This window comes from Branchiostoma floridae, chromosome 2 (genome assembly GCF_000003815.2).
Source record: "Branchiostoma floridae strain S238N-H82 chromosome 2, Bfl_VNyyK, whole genome shotgun sequence".
NCBI lineage: Eukaryota > Metazoa > Chordata > Leptocardii > Amphioxiformes > Branchiostomatidae > Branchiostoma > Branchiostoma floridae.
This window is the reverse complement of record NC_049980.1, coordinates 31,341,062-31,356,950: the sequence shown is the minus strand read 5'-3', so window position 1 is coordinate 31,356,950 and position 15,889 is coordinate 31,341,062. Positions and strand designations below refer to the sequence as shown.

Sequence of the window (15,889 nt, the reverse complement as noted above, 5' to 3'; positions counted from 1 at the left end):
TGATTTCTCTTGTTCATAGAAAACTACATGACTGTACATTAGATGAAATATTGTCTGCTTTGTAAGGAAAAAGGGCACAACAATTTAATTTCTTGGATTTCTACAGGAAATACTAGAGAAAAAGTACAGAACTGGAATCCTGTGCTGGATCCAAATGCTGCAACTGGAGCCTCAAAAATTGCATGCTAAGCTTGTTTAATGTTTCTTTAGTTTTGAACATTACAGGTTCTAGTACTGTCAGTCTATACAGAATATGACTAAGCAGAGGAACTAAACGACAGTGGAGACTAAAATTAAACAGTAAGTGCATTTAAAAATGGCAAAATTTTAATACATGTATCTAGGATTTTCCTCAACCATTTAATGTTTCCAATACATGGACATTTTTTTTAAATCAAGAAAAATGAAGCAGGCCTGTTCATGAACCAAGAGATTAGATTGGGGTACCTAAAAAATAAGTACAAAGCACAAACACACAGGAAGATGAAATAAAGGTGGAATTTAATCAATCCAAGTTGTCGTCCTCTATGCGATTTTCCTTCAGTCAGCACACAAGCAAATAATTACCTTGTAAATTACAGTATCATACAGACCGGGAGCACCTAGGTTTTTTTACTATATTCACAATGGAATGGTCCGAGTTTACGTTGCCGCCATCCAGTGTGCTATTGGCACTGGTGGTGTAGTAATCCCTCAGCATTGCTCTAGACATTCGGGTACAAGATTTCATCATAGCTACAAATCGAGACTAAGTAGCACTTATTGTTTGTCTCCTGTCCTAGGGACTAGCAGTATATCGTAAATGTTTACACAAATATTTGCGGAAACATCACTGTAAATAATGATGTCAGAGGATACATGTGCCTTCACGTACATGTATACGATCACAGGTCAATACAACGTATGACCTTTATCCTTTGAACCCGAGTCTGACTCTTGTTACTTACTCCCAGAGTATATTTCTAACATATCATGTCATCAGAAGAAACAACAAGAGGTCTGAGCACATCTAAGTTTTATATTTGTCTGTAATATGCTGAATTTCTCCAATGTAATTTACTGAGAAATGGCAACCAGCTAAAAGTAAACCTCGACCTATGTTGGAAGCATCACAAGCTGCACACCTCTCAGTATTATAGTTGTTTTGGGGCGAATGTACATTGTACATTTGGCAGCATCAACTAGTACAAGTTCAAAACTAACACACTTTTCAGCAGCTTTAAGCATCATTATTTTACGCTACGAACTTGAAAACTAAAATCGCTCCTCGTCTTTGCGGTGAAGTATTAAATTAAACGGAAGTGTACATAATACTTTGGTATCTATGGACCTACATGTATACTTGGTATCAAATTTGTCGGTAGTAATATGGGGCACATAGAAGTTGAAATACACAAGCTAAGCATGTGGCAATCCTTGCTCATCCAAGGATATACCCAATATGGTTCCACTGGGATATAATATGGTACGGAAGTAGAACCACATACGCTGAAGTTTTTTGGACAGACTAAATCCCATTAAATGATAACTTATTAAGCATAAAAACTAGCCTCTGCAGTCAGTTGCCATTACACTTGGTTTTGACTTATAATAAGTAGCTCTACTGGGCTTACATGTCTTACACGACAGAAATACAAACAATAAGGCAGGGACTTGCAATGATTTACATATCAAATCCAACAACGAAAAAATCATATCAACAAGAAGAATGATGAATATAGTAAAATACAATCAGTATAACTTTTAGACTATATAACTTCGAAATTATTTACATCTCTAAAGAATATCACATCTCTAAGTGATTATTTTGATACAATATTGGAGTAACACTAAGAAGCTTTTGCCATTTTTCATTTTGCTTTGGCCATACTACAATCTTTGCATATCTCCAAGGACAGCAGAGCCCTCTAGCAGGTATGATGCATATTGCAGGTGGATGCAACACTTGTCTGGCTGCAGATCCTGTAGAGAAACAATGACATAATTGTTGGCATGGGTTCAATAAAATGTATGTAAGTAGTGCACCGTGAGTTCTGCCAAATGTAATACTGAAAAGCTGTACCAAAGAGATAAATGACTGATAAAGATGATTGAAACATACCAAAGCACTACAACTTTTTTCTTTACATTTAATAAATGATAAAGCTTTACATGTACAGTTCACCATTAAATGACAATGTAATGATCTAAAACGTAATAAACGTAATAAGTCCACTTTGCTTATTCCGGAATTTCAAAGGAGGACAGAAACTGAATGGTCATGTCAGAGCCCCAAAACACGTGGAAGTGATTTCGTTTTTTCTCTTAGTCAATTTCACTACATAACGAGGCTCAAAGGCCACTTCAAGGTTAGTGACTGGGACAGCATCTCTTCTCCCAAAGACAAAAACTTCAATGCTGGAGACAAACTTGAAATTACTAGTCACCTTTCCACTAGACAGCGATTGCGCTGCGCTCCCACTGCGACCTTAATAGGATATGTGTAACCTTCATACAAAACGTAATAAAAGTGACTAAGAAGACAACAAAACACACAAAGTGTAAAAAGATTTGTTTCTTTTCTACACAATTCGTTGAGCGATCTGACAACTTTTAGGTCGCAGACAGCGCGGCGAGAGCGCCGTCCTAGTGGAAAGAGGATATGAAAAGTTAGAACTAACTGATTCAACAGGAGAAGCTGAGGTTACTTACACTCAATCATGACTTGTTCAATCAGAAGTAGATGACCTTCTGTTCCGGGGAGGTGGGCGTGGTAACCGGCGGTTCCTCGTTGTTGTTGTGTGGGGGCGGGCTGTGCTGGTCGTAATGCGAGTATGCCGGGAGGCTGTGAGTCCGACTGTGCGCCACTACGGTCGTGCTGGACACCAGCTTTCCCGGGATAACCTGCTGTTGCTGCTCCTGTGGGGGAGAATGTCTCTGGGTAGAACCCGGAGGAGAGTTTCTCTGTGATGGCCCCCGGTTGGGGCTCGTTTGGGAGCTTCCGGTGGAATGTAGACTAGACCCCGAGCCGCCGGAGTGCAGGCTCGACCCGCTGTTGTTGGAGAGTTTCTTTGGTATCATCTGCTGCTGTCCCGGACTGACGCTCTGCGGCCGCACGTTGTTGTTGGTCACCAGCGGCTGCTGCAGGTTGCTGTGACTGGCCAGCTTCAGGGGAAGCTGCTGCTTGAAGGGGGGGCTCTTCGGCCGCTGCCGTATTGCTTCCTGGTTGGTGGCGCTCATGAGATGCGGAGGCACTTCGTGGATGTGTTTGGAGCTCGTCTTGCGCGAGAGGGAGGCCGTCGAGCTGTGCCTCTCGAGCGTGCCCGGCGGCGTCTCGTTTGACAGTCCGCTGTCGGAAACCGGGCTCGGGTAGAAGGCACTGGAAGAAGATCCGTCGTTGTCGCTCCCCTCGCCGGTAGTCCTTACAATCCAGATATCCTCCTCGCCGTAGCTGGCGCTGGACACCGACCGGTACTGTCCCTGCGAACCACTGTTCCCCATGTCTCTGGTGGAGTGGTGGTGGTGGTGCGCGTTCACACGGAAGTGTTCTCTCTCGCGCTGGAACTCGGACCGCTCCTCCTCCAGGGACTCCACCTCCTTCTGCAGTTCCCGCTCCTTCCTCTTCTTCTGCTTCTCCCACTGGTGCCGCTCTCGACTCAACTGGTCCTGCAGGGGGGAAAATCACTGAATGAGACATTCTCCGTAACAGAACTATACTTTTGCTTATAGGTTTGATTACAGTTTTTCTTAAGAACTGTACACTAATTTCATTAAACAGTTCAGGATACAATGATACAAGATTGCATTCATAGTAAGGATGACAGATGTAATGACACTATTGCCAATGCAATCAATCAGTCATTTCTTATTCAAAATCAAAGCTTGAAGACTGGTTGTAAAAATTATCTTAAACAATCTACAAGCCTGAATCAAGTTAATTCTTACAGGTATCTGACAAAACAAATAGTTCTAATCCATAATAAACAAAATGTAGGTTAAAGTTTTCCTCAACATTTTCCTCTGCAAAATAGTAGGATGGATGTCTGGCAGGGGCTCGATGAATTGTTTAAATACACCACAGAATGTGCCATTGCTAAAAAGGTGAGAATGAGCACTCCTTACCTGGAGTTGTCTGAGTTCCTCCAGTTGTTTCTCCACGCTCCGTTTACTCTCCTTCTCCTGGACCTGCTGGTACTTGGATATCCGCTCGTTCGCTTCCAGCAACTGAACCTTGTACCTACAAAAAACACAAGGTGATATCACGTTTCCTCCCAATGCTTTAAGACTTTTGAAAGACTTTCTTAAGTTCCTTCCAGCAACTGAACCTTGTACCTACAGAAAACACAAAGCGACATCACGGTTACATCAGTGCAAAGTACTGTACTCCTGGTCCACGTGCTTTAAGACATTTTATAAAAGACTTTCTCAATTTGGCTTCCAGCAACTGAACCTTGTACCTACAGAAAACACGACGAGAGTGATATCACGGTTACATCAGTGCAAAGTGCTTTTTTGAAAAGACTTTCTAAAGTTACTAGTAGTTTCCAGCAGCTGAAACTTGTTGTATACCTACAAAAAACACAAGGTGACTTCATGGTTATATCAGTGCAAAGTGCTCTCGAAGCTGTAAGACTTTTATTAAAAGACTTTCTCAAGTTAGCTTCCAACGGCTGAACCTTGTACCTACAGGAAACACAAGGCGACATCACGGTTACATCACTGCAAAGTACTGTACTCCTGGACCACATGCTTTGAGACTTTTTATAAAAGATTTTCTCAAGTTAGCTTCCATCAACTTTCTCAATTTGGCTTCCAGCAACTGAACCTTGTACCTACAGAAAACACAACGTGACTTAACCGTTACATCAGTGCAGAGTACTCCTGGACCAGATGCTTTAAGTCTTTTTTTATAAAGACTTTCTCAAGTTAGGTTCCATCAACTGAACCTTGTACCTACAGAAACACAACGCGACATCACGGTTACATCAGTGCAAAGTGCTCACAAAGCTTTAAAACTTGTTTAAAAGACTTTCTCAAGTTAGCTTCTGAAGGCTGAACCTTGTTAAAGTTAAAGTTGCCCGTACATCAGTAACAGATGCGTAGGGGTGGCGTGGCGCCCATCTCCATTTCTGTAGCCCTTGGGCCACACATGTGCAAGTCACTACAGCAGGGGGCTGGTCCGCTGGTAGTGATGTGTGTTTAACTTCCATACTCTTCCTCATTAGTGCTGAGTGCTAAGCAGAGAAAGCAGCATGTACCATTTTTAAAGTCTTTGGTATGACTCGGCCGGGGATCGAACTCACGACCTGAGTACAGAATGCAAGGCGAACACTCTAACCACTAGGCCATTGCACCGGTTTGGCCTGAACCTTGTCCCTACAGAAAATATGAGGCGACATCACTGTTACATCAGTGCAAAGTGCTCCCGATGATCTAAGACTTTTTACAAGACTTTTTCAAGTCCTTGTAATATCAGGGTTGTCTCCAGCACCCGTCCTTCCCTTCCGAGACAAAAATTTTCTTGATGTCCATCCAAAAAATCTGAAGTTCGTGACATGAAACTGAATTGTTACATCGGTGCAAAGTGCTCTGGATGCTTTAAGTTTTTTTTATCAAGACTTTTTCAATTTAGCTTCCGGTCCTTGTATCAGGGTTGTCTCCAGCACCCGTCCTTCCCTTCCAAGGCAAAAATTTGCTTGATGTCCATCCAAAAAATCTGAAGTTCGTGACATGAAACTGAATTCTTCAACTTACAATGACAACAAAAATCAACAACATGTACACTGGCTTCTAAGGAATCAGTGGGAGAAAATTTACAGCTGGGGACTTACAGAAAATGCGAGGTGACATAACGGACAGTTACATTTGGTGCACAGTGCTACCGATGCTGCTTTAATATACTACTATTCCTCCACTGCCGCAGGCAAAAACATTGACACCAACATAAACAAGGACTCCCTGGGACTATAGGACTGGTATGAATGTTGTCGTCTAGGCAAATGTTTTTCTCTTCACGTGAATGGAATGTCAACAAATACGACACCCATGCGATATCGTAGTCAGGATGAAACCAATCTGAAGACCAGGGCTGTCACAAGCTTTCAATTTTTTCCATCCCACTCATTGTTTGGTTTCACTTTTCGTTGCCAAATCTGTCATTTTGAGCTTATGAACATATACATTTTGTTTGTTTGTTTGTTTTTATCTTATTTTACCAGGGGTGACATATGGCCTTATCTTGGCGCATTTTCATCAGTTTCTTGCCAGTGAATGAATGAACTTCCTTGGATTATTGAACAACAATTGTACACAAAACAATGTGTGGCAGCAACTATTATACAAAGAACAAAATAAATGTATAGATTCAAACTTAACATCCTAATTGCTAAAAACTAACAATACGGGCTAGCATATTAAGTTTTGATATGATAATGTTTCAATCGAGTGGGCTGAAGTTGAACTTTTCTGGATAAACAGGGTGAAACTTTGTCCTTCCCAAGAAGCAAATTTTCGGGCCGGAAGGACGGGTCTTGGAGACAGCCCTGCTTAAGACCTAAGAAAAGCCCTCTGATTCTAAGACTTAAGAAAAGATGCTGTTCGACTGACAGCTGGTGTTAAGACAGGAAATTTGTCCTGACAGGTTGGCTAGGGCGAGCCCACAGCAGTCAGATGCTGACAGATGGGTCAGGCTTACCAACACAGATAGACAACACACGCGGATAAAAACTAGGGCCCATGTTTGGGAAAACAGTCAAACCTGTACAAGTGACCATGCACCTCTGCCATTAGGACCACCTGGCCATTGATATACAGTCAAGCCTGTACAACTGACTTCCTCACACAAGGAACAACTTATTGACATGTATACAGTCAAACAACTTTCAAGTGACCACCTCTACAACACAGATAGACAACACACGCAGATAACAACTAGGGCTCATGTTTGGGGAAACAGTCAAACCTGTTCAAGTGACCACCTCTACATATTAAAGGATCATCTGGTCATTGATATACAGTCAATCATGTACTAGTAACCACCCCTACATAAGGACCACCTGACCATTGATATACAGCCAAACCTTTAACATGTAAGTAACCACCTCTACATAAGGACCACAATGAATATGAACACTGACATACAGTCAAACCAGAAGGACCACCTGGTAATCAAAATACAGTCAAACCTGTACTAGTGACCACCTCTACATAAGGACCGCCTGGCCATTGATATACAGTCAAACCTGTACAAGTGACCACCTCTACATAAGGACCGCCTGGCCATTGATATACAGTCAAACCTCTACATAAGGACCACCTCCACATTGATTTTTCAGTGATCTTGCAGGTTATCAGCATTTTATAACATACGAGATACGGCGAGAACCAATAAAGGACAACGATGTGGCCTTGAAGGATCAATTACGTAACAGTTGGTAACTGCAGACTGCATGTTTCCATGGAGATATTGGAGGGATGTGGTCGCCTGTGAACTTGACACATATCTTCTGACAGATACACGACCTTCATATGTCCTTGTGTCTTGGAATGTTCTTGCGTAAAGGGCTTCATCTGGGATTAATGTGACGAGTGAAAGCTGTGGACAACCTAAACCGATGAACCTAACATATAGACTAAGAGTACTAGCAGAAGTATCAACTTTTAAAATACTGAACACAAAGTTGAGGACTGTAATGTAGAGATATTAGCTTTGATGGGTGCCAAAGAATGAGATTGTTTTTGTTTCACTAAAGTTTACAGCTTCTTGCTGCACACAATCAATTGGTTAAAAAGGAAACAATAAACAAGTCTTCTGTCAACATTGCCATAGGGCCCCACTGCAAAGCAGTGACAGGAAAACTGAGCTGGGCAAACATGGATGAAAATGATAGAAAATGAATTTTGGCACTATTTTCAAACTCATTCCACAATGGAAGCACAGGACTCCTGCGCAAAGTTTCTGTCCATTTTCAAAAGTTGTCAATGTGGTGATAACGCGCAAAACAGATAAAAAGATTAACCCCATGGTACTGACTTGTGAACTTCACATGTCTTTATGAACAAACAGGTTCTTGATGACACAACTCTGGGTCTGGGCCTTGATAATAAACAAATCTGTGCAAAAACTGCTGACCATAATCGAACCCATCAAAAAAAGTGCTGAGTGTCAATTAAACATAAAAACTCATCACCTTATCATTGTGGTGGGAACAGTTTTATCAGGGTTATTTTAACAACATAACTAGAAGTAGGTCATGCAACATTTTGGAATAATCCTTCACCCCAATAAAAAGGCGATGAGTTTTGATGTTTTATATGACACTCAGCACTTCTCGCACAGATGTACTTGAAGGCCTAAAGCAGAGTCCTGTCAGCGAACTACTAGTACCCTTTTCATAGACACATCAAGTTCACAAGCAAGTAATAATGATGGGAGTATTCCTTTTTTGTTCTCATTGCAATAATGCGACGATAGACATCTTGAACTGCCGTTGAACTTGGAATAATCCTTTGACTTTTCTCACTGCCATATTGAGATGATTTTTGATGACAGTCACAGACTTGTTTCTTCAAATCAACCTCCTTGTTCAAATCCTTCATAAAGACACTAGACTCTCCACTTCGCAGCCCTTACGATTGTGTTTACATGTGCCCCCGACGTGCCCTTGGGAAAGGCACTCTACACGACTTTCCTCACTTCACCAGGTGTAATGGTACCTGACTTCGGTCGGGGAGGTAAAAGACTACCTTTACCTTCTGTCTGTACCGTGTATATAATATAAGTTAATATAAGTTTCAAACTTGAGTGCAGTGCCACATTGTCCTCGTCTGTCCAAAAGCAAATAGAAAAGAAAAACTGTCCTTGAACTTAGAATAAATCCTTTGGTTGTTCCTACTACGAAAGCGAGATGATTTTTTATGTCAGTCACAGACTTGTTTCTTCAATCCTTCATAAAGCCACACAGGACTCCACTTCGCAGCCCTTATGATGGTATTTACATGTGAACTTCGCACCTCCCCGTGAGCACACCAGTTCTCACGGACAGACTTGGATTTGGGTCCTGAGCAAACCTGAGTGACAGCACAGCTGTGGGAGGCCAGGGTCCCACACATGGACCTCAGGACTTCACAAGGAGCTGCCAGGAAACCCTTGGAGGTGTGAACGCCGGCCAGCAAATTTCCCCTAACAAATAAACTAGACCGAACGACTGTATGCCCCAGGAAACAACATAATTACAGAGACTTCTATTAAACTCTAGAGAGATCTCTGAAGAATTCAGTCTTCTTTGATCAGAACCTACATTTGTACTGTAGGGAACATTAACATTGTGATAGCCCCAAGTTTAAATTTGTAGAGACTTCATTCATTGTATTTCAAGCAGCTTTTGCCCCGGAATACAACCAAATCTTAATAATTGAGCACCTTTACATTAGAACCACCTTGCCAATGTGACCCCTTTTTTGTGGCCCTCTAAATGATTTTTTTTCCCATTTATTGGTTAACACAAGCATCAAGGATCATTGAGACCTGTCACCTGAGTTTACTAAGCCTAAGTCTTCTTGGGTCACAACTGTAAGTTGTTTCAGAGCTTTTAGACCTTTATGTTTCAGTAAAAAGTGACCTATCAAAAGATCCAATACTACGGAAAGTGATAGCACTAAATGACTTGGAAACCTAGATCAAGAATGAGTAGGATCCTTACATCTGCTTGGAGATTAGGTATGCTACAGCTTGTAGCTTTACCTTATCTCCGCGAAGATGTGAAGATCTCCAGCCAAATGACCCAGTTTGCTTAGGACAAGAAAATCAATAAAAATGTACACAATGTAGTAATTAGCCTGGATTCCATACCCCAACCTCAAGATATATCTTTCGTGTTGGGGTCTGGCAACATGGCTGTAGAAAGGTTCTTGAAGGCCCGTTGATCAGTGGGAGGAGAACCTAGGATTGATGACCACTCTCACCACAGGTAGCCAGCTACAACACACCACAGTTGGTCAGCAGGCTATCACAGTAGCGAATCAGCTACGTTATGGATTCAAATAGTACAGTTGGGGGTCTTTAACCAATCATGGCAGAGGTGTAATTACCTCCTGCTGATCCTGTGTTGTTCTATTGGTGGGGTTTTTTGCCCACTATAAGGTGCAAAATTGAGAAGAGTTCCTATCCCATCCGGCCAGACCCCTGCACGATAGATACTTGAGATCGGGCTGGGGTTTGGTAACCAGGCTATGTAGTAATCCCCATAAAGGAAAAAAGAAGCTCACCTTTCTAATGCAGTGTCCTGCTGTGAGATGGTGGACTGTAGGGACAAATGAAAGGAAAAGTCAATTAATAACACTTTCACTACAACTTACAAAACATGACTGAAAAACAAAGAGACTACTGTCAGAAGTAACAAAACAAACACTTTCTTCAAAAGTTGCATGTCGACATGTACCCAAGTACAGAAGAAAAGCCTTCTGGAAGAGAACAACACCTTTTGAAGGTAATCTCAGAAACTTGAGAAGCTGTAACAGGAAATCTGCCTCTCCACACCAGGGATGCCCTTCAACATCTTACTTCCCCTGTCTTACTGTAAATTCATTTACTTTCGCGATGGTTCAACTTCTCCGTAGAAGGCAAAAAGGAGGTTTTCGTGGTATTTCAAGTTTAGCTGTTGAAACAATTGTGTAATGCATGTGAGACGGATATTTGGGGTGTTGTGAATTCCCAGAGGAGCTAAAACGTGTAAATAAAACTGCCGCGAACGTTTCGAGTTTTACAGTGCTCCCCACGTCTTCCCACATCATGTCATCCCCTGCAGACATCCCTGCTTATCTGTACATTCTCTCCCCTCTCCTGCACAGCTGGGACACATGATCTACTCACTCCTCCAGGCTAGCACTGACCCAGCACAGGATTAAAACTGCTCCCTATACACTAAGTATCATGTGGAGTTACTCTCCAAGCAGAGGTTTGGCTCCGGCTATTTTTAAGATGTTTTTTTGTCATTTTTAGCTGAGACACATGATCTACACACTCCTCCAGGCTAGCTCTGACCCAGCACAGGATTAAAACTGCTCCCTATACACTTATCAGATGGAGTTTCTTCCCCTTTCTCTTACTCTTCAAGTAGAGGTTAGGCTTCGGCTGTTTTTTGACGTTTTTTTAGTCATATTTATCTGGCTTTCTACTTTGATATGCCTCTTGATGTCCGCTCTGGGGTCAGTCCCCACACAGGTTAGGCTGGCGGACATTAAGAAACATAACAAAACAGAAAGCCCCCAAAAAATGACAACAAAAAAAACTAAAAAAAAAAAAAGCAGGAGCCTAACCTCTGCTTGTAGAGTTATCATTTCGGGGGAAGGATATCAACCATCCCCTTGCTACTCTCAGAGGTTTAGCTCCTGTTTTTTCTTTCTTGTTTTTAGCCATTTTTATCTGGCTTTCTATTTTGTACCGTTTTCTTGACATGCAAACATGGTTGGCCGCAAGACGTAAAGAAAACGATACAAAATAGAAAGCCTAATGAATAGAAAGCCCAATAAAAACGGCTAAAAACACGTAAAACAGCCAGAGCCGAACCTCTGCTTGGAAGGGACCCCCTAGTGCCTAACCCTGTAACCAATGGAAAACTGGTAGCCTATATTTCAGTTAAAGGTATTGAATCAGAAAGTTTTTTCTTTTTGAAAATTTTAGTAAGCCTTATATTCATCAACTGTACTTCTCAGGGAAACCAAAGACTGAAAGAGACTAAATTTTGACTTTTGTGCAATTAAGTTGGGCATTCTTGTTAAAATGTTGTCAAATGCAGGGCCAAAGAAATCAGGGAGATGAAATGTACCAGGATGTCCCCTTACACTTATCATATCAAGTTTCAGTGAAAGGAAATGAAAACCATTAACTTCTTACCTGGAGGCGACACAAGTAGTCGATCAAGTTGGTGACAGAGGAAATGTGCTGTGGGAACAAAAACTGAGGTTAGACACGAAAGTTCGTCTGAGTTGGTAAATGACATTGTGGAAAAAACTGAGGTTAGACATATACAAAGGCCAACGAAAACAATGTCTTCATTTATGCTGTATCCCTATCATGATAAGAAAATACTCTGCAATGCAATGATTAAATCAATCCCAGATAACCTAAGACGAGATACAGTACATGAGCATGTCTTACTCTTTGCCTTTCTTTTAAATATCTTACTCTTATACAGTTTTGAAAAAAAAGCCATGCAACAAAGCATTTCTGTTTGAAAGAAATTTAAAAAAAATCTTGCTAAACTTTGTACACACATGTACATGTAGAAGCTAACCTAAAGTAAACCACATCCAAAGAACACAAATTATGCAGAGAATATGCCATAAAATTGTCTAAACTAAACAAAAGCCATACAACAAAGAGTTCGTAAAAAAAATCTTGATCAACATACAACCAAACTTAGTAGACTATATCCCCTGAACACATAAGGTACAGTACATGTGTATGCCATAGCAATGCCAAAAAGCCTACTTTGAAAGAAATGTCATGCAACTTGCAAATAAAGAGTTCAAGTTTGGAAAAAATAAACTTGATCAACATACAACCAAGATCTAAGCAGACTTATGTATCCCCTGAACACACATACTTAATCCCCAGCACACAGTACTCCCAGCACCAGCCACCACCAGACCCTGCCTCTACATGTATGTACTGTACAACTGTGAGGGGCTGGGCCACTGGACAGGATGGGCACAGTTATAGCACCCAGCCATATATGGTGGTGAGAGAATTAACAAGTCTGCCCAGCGCCTGGGCTCATGAGCTGGTAATGAGTTACAGACAGGACCACTGCTGGGTCAATAGGACAGGCAGGGGAGAGGGGGGTACACTACCTGGGAGGCAAGGACTGGGGTGGTGACAGGGTAGCACAAGTGTAGCGCCTGTCAGTGTGATAATTGACATGGCCCATTATAATATGTTGTACTTCTCCTAACAACTACCATCACTACTCTACCAAAGTCTTGAAAAACTACACTCAACATTTTGGATCCTGTTATTTTTACCTAGTCACTATGTCAGGTAGTGCTGTACATTGTTCAGTAAAAATAAGGACTGAAGTTTCTTTGGACTTTTAACAATAAGTCCCTGGTTACTGATTCACACATATAAAGAAAGAGGCAAGGACAGGGGTGGTGACAGGGTAACACAAGTGTAGCACCTGTCAGTGTGATAATGAACATGGCCTACAGTAGTATAACTTGCATGTCTTTACAGCCCCTTAAAAACTCTTGCGAAACTATACTCCACATTTTGGTTCCTGTTATTTTTAAATAGTCAGGTAGTACTGTACCTGTTAGATACAAGTAAGAGTACTGTACATTGTTCAGAAAAATAATGACCAAAGTTTCTTTTGACTTTTTACAATAAGTCCCTGGTTACTGATTCACACGTACAAAGAAAAGAGCTTGACACAAAGAAGTTAATGGCAAATCCTTCGTAAGGAGAGGTACAATGAAAAGTTAACGTACTATTTACACAAAAGGTTGAAAGGAGACAAAAGAATAAAAAAATACCGTACCTTCATGTAATATATGCCAATAGCCTAGAATTTCAGCATTTGTATAAACCTGATCTTGATCTTGTAAACCTCTTATTATAACATCCCTTTTCCTTCATTTCCTCTTAGTAAGTCTTACTTTAAATAGTTCTGCAAAGACCTTGCGTCAGTCCCCAGATCTGTCAGCAAACGATCCTCTCCTGAACTGAGAAGTTGCTAGTGGGAGTGACAGGTTTAGATAACCCTGGTGCTAGTCTGTCACCCTGCCAAGTACAGCATACAACACACCAGTATACCACCCCCCAAAAATGGTTTAGCCCACAAGGTCCACACATCTGGTACTTACATCTGAGCTGGGTGGTACCAATGAGTACGGGGGTGGCGAGCCTCTTCCTGAGATGTCCCCTGGGAGGGAAGAGAAGAAAGTAAAGTCATGGATCAGTTTCCTGTTGTATAAACCAGTAGTAATGCTGATCGTCACATCCTGTCACACTGCCTCATACATGGGGTCTGGAATATTAAGCTGTCTGTTTTCCTGGGAAACTCACATATGAATCACCAAGGAAAACCCCCAGTCCTATTCCTCTTAAGATAACTTCGCAGTAGCGGGAAAAAGAACTGTTTGCGGCGGTTTTTAGTTCCCGATAGGACCATGCACTGTAGTTTCTTACTACCGTGGATAAATTTTTGCAGTGGTTTTAAACTCGCAGTGAAGTGGCCACTGCGAAAACTGTAAACATAAAACCACTGCCCACATTTCTACATTTACATGTATCTCCAATTCGAAGCAGATCTTTGGAAGCAAAATCATGACTGTCACAGTCTCTGACTGACAACCAAGATCTATTTAAAGGGGTTAATATATATATGTGTGATATCTTGGCAGGCAGTCAGAAACCATGACAATCTTGCCAACAAATGATCTGCCTGGAGATTAGCTTATGACTTATGTTTCTTGTCATCCTCCCCTTACATGGATGGCACCTGGAAGTTCTCTATCTTCAAGTTTAAGGTAGCCTGGGTATGTGGGTTACCCATCTGATTACAACCGGGGAAACTCTTCTTTTTTTTTACGGTAGCGAGTGTATTCAGACTTCATATGACTATATCTTTATGACCATAGCTTTCGACCTTGTTTTCTTCCTTGTATGTACGTGTTTCTGTTCCTGCTTGGACTTCCTGTGACATGACTAATAGAGAGTTGTGGGCTGAAATGAAAACTTGGAAGGGACACAATTTCTTAGACAAGTTCAACGCAGGGAAGGTCCCAAGACTAAAATAATGCCTTGTCATTGTTTCATCAAATCATCATCAATGATGACATTTTCTCTATGTTGAGAAAAATGCTGACCTTTCAAATTTCTTTAAAAGTTGAAATTCAGTTGTGACTTTGAAGGTGCCCTCTTGAAAAACTTTCATACACTGTCATACATTTTTATGCCAACATACAAGTATATACAGCACTTCATACTATTAAAAGCATGTTGGCCAAAACAAGGCCCGGTAACCATACCATCAGGAGCTCGCTGCTATGTCTATGGCGCTGGGAGTGTACTATCAAGCCTGCCCAGGTCATAAGTGCATGCCGGGGAAGAAATTTATGGGATTGGTTTAATTTACAGCGAAAACTCAAAAGTCCAGCAAAAAAAGATAGGCTGACAGAAAAAGGGCGATGCTTAGCAGACTGGGCCAGGTAAAACACCCCTAAGCCGACCAGAGGAGAATGGCGACCAGGCTACCCCAAACATCGTCAGACTGCTTTGTCTATGCAAGCATCCTTTCAGCAGCCTGCTTCCAATTCCTACACCCTAGGTATGTGACAATTAGGTCCCAACAGAAACATCCCACAGTCAGGGGGAATGTCCTGAATGCAGTTAGGCACTGCTAACACAACAACATTAGTTTGGCCTTCAGTCACAACTACACTAGCCTGGATGCCAGACTGTCTAAAGGGCCTACAAGGGGTAGCCTGTACGCCAGACTGTTTCCAGGGCCCACAAGGGGTAGCCTGTATGCCAGACTGTTTCCAGGGCCCAGACAGGCGAGCCTGGGTGCCAGACAGGCTATAGTCTGTGGTAAAAATTTCCTTTGGGGCATGACTTGGCCACAAAGCTGAAGAGAGCTAGCTTGTGCACTGAAGGCCCTGAATAAAAAATCTGGCAACGAGACTAAACTTACACATGCTATACTGCTGACATAGGCAGACACATGCTGACTATAATGACTATAACATTCTTGGAAGTGGTTTTGTCCATCAGATTTCACCACCGTGATAATCATCAACATTGCACAGCAAAAAAGGTTTCTTTTTCAAATATTTTCTCCTACAATTGCAACCAACATGTGAAACAAGCAAAGACAGTGCGGACACCTTATTTCCTGTATGCAGTATC

The 15,889-nt window shown here is 41.7% G+C and overlaps 1 protein-coding gene across 9 annotated transcripts in view; it reads right to left on the bottom strand.

Moving 5' to 3' along the window:
- Window positions 1–484: 484 nt before the first annotated feature.
- LOC118409989 (A-kinase anchor protein 13-like) overlaps window positions 485–15,889 on the bottom strand; it is a 90,141-nt gene continuing 74,736 nt past the window's right edge. For all 9 annotated transcript variants that reach the window (XM_035811427.1, XM_035811422.1, XM_035811421.1 and 6 more), the window contains 6 exons: window positions 13,843–13,901; window positions 11,873–11,920; window positions 10,246–10,280; window positions 4,102–4,216; window positions 2,692–3,645; window positions 485–1,962 (listed from right to left, as the gene is read on the bottom strand). In XM_035811427.1, the coding sequence (XP_035667320.1) occupies window positions 2,713–3,645; window positions 4,102–4,216; window positions 10,246–10,280; window positions 11,873–11,920; window positions 13,843–13,901 (1,190 nt within the window). In that variant the 3' untranslated portion in view covers window positions 485–1,962; window positions 2,692–2,712. The remainder of the gene's footprint in view (window positions 1,963–2,691; window positions 3,646–4,101; window positions 4,217–10,245; window positions 10,281–11,872; window positions 11,921–13,842; window positions 13,902–15,889) is intronic.